Consider the following 9,619-nt stretch of genomic DNA (forward strand, 5'->3'; position numbering starts at 1 on the left):
CAGCTTCACTGGTGAATTCTACCAAAACACTTAAGAATTAAAACCCATCCTTCTCAAATTCTTCCAAAAACTAGAAGAGGGAAGAATACTTCCTAACTCATTCTATGACCAATTGAAAAATAAGCAAAGGACTTGACATTTCGCCAAAGAAAATATACAAATGGCCAATAAACACATGAAAAGATGCTCAATGTCATTAGCCATTAGGGAAAGGCAAACCAAAACCACAATGAGATACTACTTCACACTGACTAGAATGGCCATAGTAAAAAAATTAAAAATGAAATATAAACCAAACTGATGATTACAAGTGTTAGCAAAGATTTGAAGACTTTGAAATTCTCATATGTTGCGGGTAGGAACGTAAAATAGTGAAAAACAAGTTGGCAGTTTCTCAGAAAGTTAAATATAGAATTATCATATGGCCCAACAATTCCCCTCCTAAGTTTACACCCCAAATAACTGAAAACAGGTATTCAAACAAATACATTTCACACATGTTCATAGCAGCAATATTCATAATAGCTGAAAGGTAGAAACAACGCAACTCTTAAAGCACATGTGGATAAACAAAATTTTATATATACAAACAATGGAATATTATTCAGCCATACAAAAGAGCAAAGTAGTGATACGTCCTACAACGTACGTAGACGAAGCTTGAAAACAAGCTGAGTGAAAGAAGCCAGACACCAAGAGTCACACAGTGTATGATTCTATTTATGTGAAATACCTAGAACAGGTGAATCTATAGAGAGAAAGTATGTTAAGGGTTGACAGAGACTAAAGGGGAAGAGAATGTGGAGTAATTACTTCTTGTATGCAGGGCTTCCTTTTGGAGGGATGAAAATATTTGAAATTCAATAAATGTGGATGTATAACACCGTGAATGTATTAAATACCACTGAATTATTCAGCTTAAAGTAATTAATTTTATGTTACGTGAATTTAACTCTAAATGAAACATAAATCCTTAATTTTAAAGCCTCCATTAAAAAAAAAAAAAAAAGTAAATCGTTGGCTGAATTGGGCCCGCAAGGCCTCACTCGCCAAGCCCTAGACTCCTGTTAGTGAAGCGTGGGCCATGGACCATCAGCCTCACCTCGGAGCTGAAACTCATTGGAAATGCAGACTCTCAGGCTCCACCCAGAGCCACTGAGTCAGAATTTACATTAACAAGGTCCCTGGGTCCAGTGTGAGGAGACTTTCCCTCGGGCACGATGGGACAGCACGTCCGTGGGAACCTGCTGCTTGAAAGCACGTGCGGGAGAGATGGCGACGGCGACTGGGGGCCCTGGGTCAGCCCAAGGCAACAGAGGTGAAGAAGCAGAGGTAGCTGCGCCTAGGCCAGGGTCCCTGCCTCAGGCCTATCAGTCTAGAGAGGGCTGCCAACAGGCTTCCAGGGGTCCTGTCCCTGGAAGGCAAGACCCCCCACGAGGGCCCCCTTCCTGGGGATGGATGGGCAGAGACTCCCTCCGGCTCTTCTGTGTGCAGACCCACCCAGGTCCCCCAGCTGGGAGGACAGACAGGGCAACTTGTGACTGTCATCAAGGGAGTGTCCTTGGAGTGAAGGCGTGCAGAGGGAGTAGGGATGACAAGGACAGGTGCAAAGACAGCCTCTGCCCTAAACCCCCTTTATAAAAATGGACTAATGCTAATCATTCCTTGAGGGCTTACTGAGAGTAAACGAGAGAGATAACAAGGCTTATAGCAGCAAAGACTCAAGAGTATATTTATTACCTGTGGCCCAGGGACATGTGGCCATGTCACCCGAGTGTATGCACGACAACCCGAGCAGGTTAGGGCACGTGGCCCACAAAGCCAATGCCCACACAGGGACGCCCGCTCTGTACCTCAACTCAGCAACGACATGCCTAACTCCAACCTGGCAAGCACACCCTTAGCCAGACAGTAAGCTGTAGAACTGGTGACCCGAGGAGCCTAGCATCTCTGTCCACATCAAGCAGCTGGAGCCTTCCTCTCTCTTGGCCAGGACCAGACATCCCCCCTCCCACCAACCAGTTGGACCAAGGTCACCTGCCAGAGTCAAGACACATAGTCAAATCCCACATGAGATCAGAGAAAAGAAAGATGTAAAGATGTACAAATAACCATAAAGAACCATATTTTACTTAAGATAAACTGAGGCACAGAGGTCCTGAGCAGCTTTCCCATGGTCGAACAATCACAAGATGAGGGGATCCCACATGTCCACAAACCAGGGTTCTCTCCCAGGCTAACAACCACCTCCAAAACACTCACCAGCCCCAACCAGACCATACCTGAGCTCTCACTCTTGTCTTTTGTCCCCAAATCAAACCTCAAATCTTACCATGGTTCTCTCTCAAGCAGAACTTGGACCCAAATCCTATGCCCAGTCATTAGCTCAGTCGTCCACTCAGCATGTACCTACTGGGACTAGCTGTGCTGGAGCTGCTGCAGCTGTGGAGCATCTGCGTGCCCCCCCCCCTTGGAGACTCGATCCATTATCAGGGTCCCCTGGCCTTCCTGGGACATGAGAGACTCATAACTAAGACTCCCTGGAGGAAGTCTGTTCTGGAGAGACTCTGCAGAGGAAGAGTCCTGAAACATGAACTTGACCTTAATTTTAACCCTAGTCCAAAATCCAACCCCAGCCCTGACCCTAACCTCACAACAGACCAGCCCTAGTCCTTTGCTACCCACTGTCACTTAATTTTTTTTTTTTTTTTTTAATGAGGACACTGCAACCCTGGCAGAAACGGGAGCCAGGAGTCTGTGCTCCAGAGAGAACCATGGGCAGAAAAACGTGGTCCACCCAGGACAGAGGGAGCTAAGAAGGGAGCGCATCCTCGGCCAACTAGCTAGAGGGGTCGCCTTAGCTCTCTAAGGGGTCGCTTAGAGAAGGCCAGGTTCCCAGGACAGGTCCCGCATCCACCACTGCTGTAGCAGTGGGTGGCGGCCTCCTTGAGGCTCCAGTGGGATGGCTGTGCCCACCTTCCTGCCCGCCCTAGGGTCAAGACCAAGTGGCATCTCCTGGTTTTCCTCTGGGACCACAAGTCAGGCACACACTGGGCTCCCCCCAGTGCACTGGTTCAGGACTCCGTGCCCTGAAGGTCGCTCTTTGCTTTTCAATTTGTACACCCACCACTGTGTTTTGTTTACGTGAGCTTATCCTACTGAAGTGCGCCATGAGCCACGCAAAGTGGCTCTTGCTCCAGACAGGAGCGACACACTGAGGGTCAGTGGCTGAGATCCACTGCTCCATGTGCCCCACTGACCCTTCAGATGACCTAAAAGGAATGAGCCTTGACCCTGACTTCAACCCCACTCTCAACCTAAGTCAATCCCGAAATTCAACAATGGCCCCAACCCACAGCCCTGCCCTAACCACGCTTTCAGCCCTCACTCAGACCCTCTGTTCACGCCACAGGGGCCTCTCCCTCAGCACACGCCCCCTACCATCAGGACCACTGATGGACCGCTGACCAAGGCACAGCTGTGAGGGAGAGGCTCAGGGTGTGGAGGCTCCCTGGCACCCTCCCCACAGCCCCCCGTACCTGCTGGGGCCCTGACAACCCCCACAGATCCACATCCAACAGGGCCCTGGGTTGGCCAGAACTCACCAACATCTGAGTCTTTATGGGTCTTGATGACCTCTGCGAGCTCAAAGTTCCCTGCGATGATGGCCACCTGAGGGGGAGGGGAAGAAGTGGGGTTCAGGGGAGCCAAACCTTCCCCCCTCGGCCCCTATGCATCCTGACGGGGCTCCTGTGTGTGGTCTCCCTTGCTTGGGTGCCCCAGGCTTAGACCCTGGCCCCATTCTGCCCGGGACTAACCGGCTTCCTGGGACATGAGACTTTCAGAGCTAAAACCAGGACAGTCCAGGCCTACGGTCGCCCCACTGGTTCTCCTAACAGCCGCTCCACATGCACCATCACTCCTACCTCAGCCGTGGCCCACCGCTGCCTCACCCCCGTCACCTCCCTTCTCTTCCTTTGGTCCTGCATCTAGTCACCCTTCCAGACTCACCCAAACCCACCGGGATCTTCTACTGCCGCATCTGCCCCCCTGACCGGACAGCCACAGAGGATCTACCTGTTCTCCTCTCATCTCAGAGGAGACGGCCCTCATTTCCACTGAGAACAGAACCCCAGCTCCCTCTGTGGTCTAAAAGTCCCCAGAACATGATCTTTATTCCCCCATCCCCAAACTCCAGGCATACAGTGACTCTTGGCATGGTCACACCACCGCCATGAACCAAAGCCAGCTAGGAAGCATCACCTGAAGTAAGTCAGGAACAGGAACCAATCCTCTCACCCCTGGGTTGGCCTCTGTACCCCACCCGTCTCTGGCAGGTCAAGCCCACACTGGTTGTCCCCTGACAGAGTCCTATGACCCTCCTCTCTCCCTGGAAGGAAGACAAGGGAACCATCCGCAGTGAGCCCTCCCTCCATGAGGAGGGCGCTGCACTGGCCCCCACCCCTCCTCTATCTGGGCCAACCCTGGGGGGAGATCCCTTCTTGCCTTACAGGGAAGAACCAAGGTCCAGAAAGACAGACCCCCAGGGGTCAGCCTCACCCTCCTGTCAACCACTCTTATACCTGGAAGGCTGTCTGGCTGTTGTAATTGCGGACGTCCTTGTTAGCTCCGCGGAAAAGCAGGACGCGAGCACAGCTCTCCTGCGGAGACGGTTGGAGTGGGGGTCACAGCTGGGCAGCTGGAAGGGTGCGGTGAGGACACAACGGCATGCGCACCCGCTACGACACACGCATCCACACCCACGTGTCCAGCGTACATATGCACAACACAGGGGCACGCGAGGATGACCTCTACACAACACATGCAGGTCCCTCCTGGCCCAGAGAGCCCAGATGTGCGTGATTTACACCTGGGTGTTTGGAACACACGTGGAACACGTGCGCTCAGGGAACAGAGGTGCACGCATCGGCCTAGAAGGCCACAGCCAACAGCACGACACAGAACAGGCACTTGTGACGTAGCACACATGCGTGCGGACACATATAGTCACACCTGGTTATAAAGGGCACAGATGTGCAGGGCCGTGTTCCCTGAGGCGTTCTGAGCCCCCATGTCAGCTCCGTAGAACAGCAGATGCTCCAGGTGCTGCACATGCCCAAAGCGGCACGCCTGCGGGGTGAGGGAGGCGCTCCTGGGTCCCCGAATGCCGTCCAGGACTCCCCACCCCTGGCTGACAGGGCCCAGGCAGAAGTGAGGCCCCCAGCCCGCGCCCCAGGCTCCCGACGCACCTGGTGGATCTCCTGCCAGCCGTTTTCATCTGTGGTACCCAGCTGAGCGTGGTCGTGCAGCAGCAGCTCACAGCACAGGGCATCCCCGCCCCCCAGGGCGCTGTGGTACAAGGGCGTCAGGCCGCGGCTGTCCTTGTAGTCAGGAGAGGCGCCCAGGTCCAGCAGGGTCTGAGGGCAAGGAGCCTCGGCGTCCACAGGGGCCCAGCCTCCGCCCTGCCCCCGCGCCTCCCAGGCAGGCGCCACACCCACACTGACCGTCAAGGCTGCCGCGTTGCGCCGGCGGGTGGCACAGTGCACGGCCGTGAGCCCGTCGCGAGTGCGGAAGTCCAGGTGGGCGCCGCCGTTCTTCAGCACCTTCAGCAGGTCCGTGGCGTTGTCCAGCTGGGCCGCAAGGCTCAGAGGACACTCTGGGTTCGGGAGACAGATGAAGGTTAAGGTCCCAACCACCACTCCAGGGCCATGCCCCTTCCCGCTCTGCTTCTCACCTCCTGAGTCAGGATCGTGGAAATTGGGGTCCAGCCCCTTGTCCAGTAGGCGGGCCACCTTCTCCGTGCTGTGCAGCTGGACGTAATCCATGAACTTCTTCAGGTTTGCCTGGAACACCCAGCCATCCGGGTCAGCCGAGCACCACGGCTCCGATCGTCTAAGTGTCACCCACCTTCCACCAGAAGCCTCAGGCCACCTGTCACCCTACAGAGGCATCGACTATCCCACCTCCTCACACCCGTTACTCTGCATCATGACCTGGTCGCCCCCTCATATCACCTTAAGCCCTAGACTCCCACGGGGCCGACCTCAGCTCAGCGGGCCCACGGGCTGCCTGAAGTACTTGCCCGGATCCCCAGCCCATCCAGCCCCTCATCAAGGCCAGGTTGCCCTGATCACGCCCACACGCAAGGGCTTCCTACCCCAGCCTCAGCCACTGCTCTGGCTCCCCTCCTCGGCCAACCTACCCAAACCAGAAGAGCCCGAGGCACCCAGACAGGAGCCGCACCCCCGCCACAGCCCTCGTCCTCATCACCCCAGGGACCCTACCCAAGGTGGTCCATTCCCTCTTCCTCACGAGATCACCCCAAGGCAGACCCCCTGAGGCCCCTCCTTACCCATGGGCGGCCCCTCCCGTGACAGGACTTTGCCTGCCTCTCACTCACTGACCTAGTCGTGCGTTCATTCACTGAGCAAAGCCTCACTGAGGCTGGTGCTACAGATGCTGCACACCCGAGGCAAGGTGCCCTGGCTTCTAAAAACACTCAGATTGCATCAGAAATAGGAGGGCACCATGGGAACCGCTCCACAGAGGTGGCCCCTGAAGGCGGGTCTGGACAGTCAAACAGGAGGAAGGGTGCTCATGACAGGGGAGAGACCTCAGCCAGACCCCAAGTGGATGGTGTGACGCTGGGGGCTGGTTAGCGTCCAGGAGGCAGAAACACGGGGCTAGGGTAAGTTCAACGTGACCGAAAAGCAAGTGGACCCACTGGAGGTCACTAGTCAGCAGTGTCACCAGGGTCCTGTGAGGTGCTCAGGACGGTTTTAGAGAAGAGGTAACCACTTTGGGAGGAACCCAGAGTGACAGGGTCACAAGGGGGCAAAAGGAGAGAGAAGGCACAGTCTCGGCCCAGCCCCAGTCATGGCCTTGATCCCCACGCGCCCCACCTCGCATGGAGTTTCCAGGGTCACAGAGGGGGTCACTTGGGCCCAGAGATGACAATGCTCAGATCCTTCTCCTGGAGAAGGAGACACGCTCCAGAGATTGTCAATGACGTGTCTAGCAAGCAGATGTCCACTGGTCACTAGAGCCCGAGGTGGGACCGGAGGAACTCTGACTGTGGGTAGTGGCTGTGGCACCCACACTGCCTCTCCTACACTCCAAGAAGGCAGTGAGGCAGCCCCCAAAGAACATTTGGGGCCAGGCCCACCTAGCAATGGTGCTCAGTAGGTGTGCCTAGGCACAGGGCCCCAGAGTCAGGCACATCTGGATTCAGTTCCAGTTTCACTGGCTGCGCACCTGGGAGCAAGTCACATAACTTCTCTGGGACTCAGTACCTCCATTTGGAAAATGGAACAATAAAAGTCCCTCCCAGGAGAAAACTAACTAGATGCCTAAGTATGAGTGCCCAGTTGGCTGACCGCTAAGGGCTAGGCTCCTTGTTCTCCCCACGCCGTCCCAGCTCCCCCAAATGACAACATCAGGTGCTTGTTCACTTCTATTCCACCAGGGATCTCCCCAAGACACCACGCCCTATCATACCCACCACCCACCCTCAGGCCAGAGGTGGTGAGCCAGAATCTAGGCTGACTGGAACCCGTCAGCAGAGGACGGCCACAACAAGCACGGTGCTAGAGTCTGCACCCAGCCCTCCAGCTGCCCCAACACCTGCTCTGGGCCCGTGACACGAGAGAGAACAGATGAAGTCAAGCTGGTGGGACTGTAGTCAGCCCCAAGCCACAGTGGGGTACTGCGAGCAGAGGGAGGGCTCTTAGGAATTTTTCAAGGGCATTTTTGACGTCACAAAATCCAGTGAAGTGTGGGCTTAAGGGAACACCGCCCACGGGGGCCAGGTGGGGCCAGGTGGCAACCTCCGGGGTCCCTCCTCTGAGCTTCCTCCTTACCTTTGTGTGAAGCTTTGCAAACTGCTTATCATCGATGAGGTTCTGCGCGTACACTCGCCTCTTGTATCGAAACTGCTCAGGTAAAGGGAAGGCAGAGAAAGGGCGCACCCTGGGCTGAGCGATCGCACGACAACCCCAACCAAGCCCTGCTTGGCGGGCCTCACACTGCCGTGGGCACACAGCCTAGGCTGCGCTCACACGGGACGTCGGCCTGCTGTTCTGGAACCTGCAGCTCCCTTTCTCGGTCGTCCCCATCCCCAGGATTCCCTGGAAAAAGCTGCTCCTCTTCCAAGGCCCGATTGCAGGCTTCCCTCCCAGACTTGCCCTGAGCGGAACCCGGTGTCCCTGCGCCGCCGGGGGCCAGGCCGACTCTGGGCTCGGCCACCGTCATGCTTAGGGGGGGGCTCAGCGCCCTCGCCGCCGCCACCCGGACTACGAGCTGGGTCCCCACGCCCGACAGTGCGCCCCGCATCCTTTCCGCTATGAATGGGTGAGCCGGCGAGAGTCCGGATGCCGGCGGGGGAGGGGGCGACGCGCGTTCAGGCGAGGCGCTGGGTGCGCTGGGGCGCGGCACGGCCCCTGGGGTCCCCGCACCCGTGCCCCGGGCCCCGCGCTCACCTCCAGGTAGGGCAGGGGCGTGTCCAGGTTGGGCGGGTAGTCCTGCAGGAGCCGCTCCTCGTCCAGGAACTTGCCGGCGCGGCCCCGCGAGGGCGGCTGGAAGAGCCCGTAGTTGAGCGCGTCCTGGAGGCTGTGGCTGAGGGCGCACAGCACGCGCTGCTTGGCGGCCCACACGGGCGCGGCCGGGTCCAGACGCAGGCACTTCTGCGGCGGAGCGGGCCCGTGAGCGCGCCCCCCGGGACCCCCGGACCCCCGGGACCCCGGACCCCCGAACCCGCCCAGGGGCGGCGCTTCCCCGGCCCCGCCCCCGCCCGGCCGCTGGGGAGGGTCTCGGCGGGGGCGGCGGGGGAGGGGCGCGGGTCCCGGGGCGCGGGGGTCCCGGCGCGGGGCGTGGGGCTCACCGTCTGCTGCAGGTCCGGGATGCCGACGCGCACGACCACCGCGCTGGCCCCGGGGCCGTCCATCCCCGCGCCGGCACCCGGGCCGGAGCCCGGGCGGCTCGCGGCCGGGAGCGGGGCGCGCTGGGGCTCCGCACGGCGCCCCGGCCCCCCCTGCCCCCCCGCCGGAGCCCCGTCGGCCGCGCCGCGCGGGAGGGGGCCGGGGGGGGCCGGGGCCGGGGCGGGCGCGGGGGGCAGCTGAGCCGAGGGCTGCGCAGGGGCGGCGGCGGCGGCGGCGGCGGCGCGGCTCAGCTGCATCGGCCCGGGCTCAGCGCGGCGCCTGCCTTCCCCGGGGGCGGGGGCGGCGGGGGGAGGGGGCCGCGCCGGGAGGGAAGCGGGGGCGGCCGGGGGGCTGCGCCGGCTGCGGGGGGCGCGCGCCGGGCGGCCGGGGTCCCGGGGCGGGGGGGGCCGCGCTGGCGCCGGGGGCCGGGGGCCTGGGCCGCCCCGCAGGGCGGGGGCCCCGGGGGCCGCGCGGGGGGCGCGGGGAGCCCTAGGCCTCGGCGCGGGGGGAGTGGCCGCGCGCGAGCATCCGAGGACCACGGAGCAGGGGTGCGCGCGGCGGGGGTCCCGGGGCTGCGGTGGGGTCCGCGTCGGGCGCGAGGGCCGCAGAGAGGGCGGGGAGGGGAGAGAAAAACAGGAGAATTAATTTCCGGAGGTGGCAGCTTCTCCCCCATTCTACCCACCTCCCCACCGCACTCAGGGCCG

At 59.4% G+C, this 9,619-nt stretch overlaps 1 protein-coding gene across 5 annotated transcripts in view; it reads right to left on the reverse strand.

The window, feature by feature from the left end:
- Nucleotides 1-9,182, reverse strand: part of SHANK3 (SH3 and multiple ankyrin repeat domains 3) — a 48,563-nt gene extending 39,381 nt beyond the window's left edge. For all 5 annotated transcript variants that reach the window (XM_077913919.1, XM_077913922.1, XM_077913923.1 and 2 more), the window contains exons 1-9: nucleotides 8,879-9,182; nucleotides 8,478-8,681; nucleotides 7,860-7,931; nucleotides 5,735-5,843; nucleotides 5,505-5,656; nucleotides 5,250-5,417; nucleotides 5,014-5,130; nucleotides 4,584-4,661; nucleotides 3,606-3,672 (exon numbers count right to left, since the gene is read on the reverse strand). In XM_077913919.1, coding sequence (XP_077770045.1) covers nucleotides 3,606-3,672; nucleotides 4,584-4,661; nucleotides 5,014-5,130; nucleotides 5,250-5,417; nucleotides 5,505-5,656; nucleotides 5,735-5,843; nucleotides 7,860-7,931; nucleotides 8,478-8,681; nucleotides 8,879-9,172 — 1,261 coding nt within the window. In that variant the 5' untranslated portion in view covers nucleotides 9,173-9,182. The remainder of the gene's footprint in view (nucleotides 1-3,605; nucleotides 3,673-4,583; nucleotides 4,662-5,013; nucleotides 5,131-5,249; nucleotides 5,418-5,504; nucleotides 5,657-5,734; nucleotides 5,844-7,859; nucleotides 7,932-8,477; nucleotides 8,682-8,878) is intronic.
- Nucleotides 9,183-9,619: the final 437 nt, after the last annotated feature.

The sequence above is a fragment of the Canis aureus genome, chromosome 11, assembly GCF_053574225.1.
Source record: "Canis aureus isolate CA01 chromosome 11, VMU_Caureus_v.1.0, whole genome shotgun sequence".
NCBI classification, from domain to species: Eukaryota; Metazoa; Chordata; class Mammalia; order Carnivora; family Canidae; genus Canis; species Canis aureus.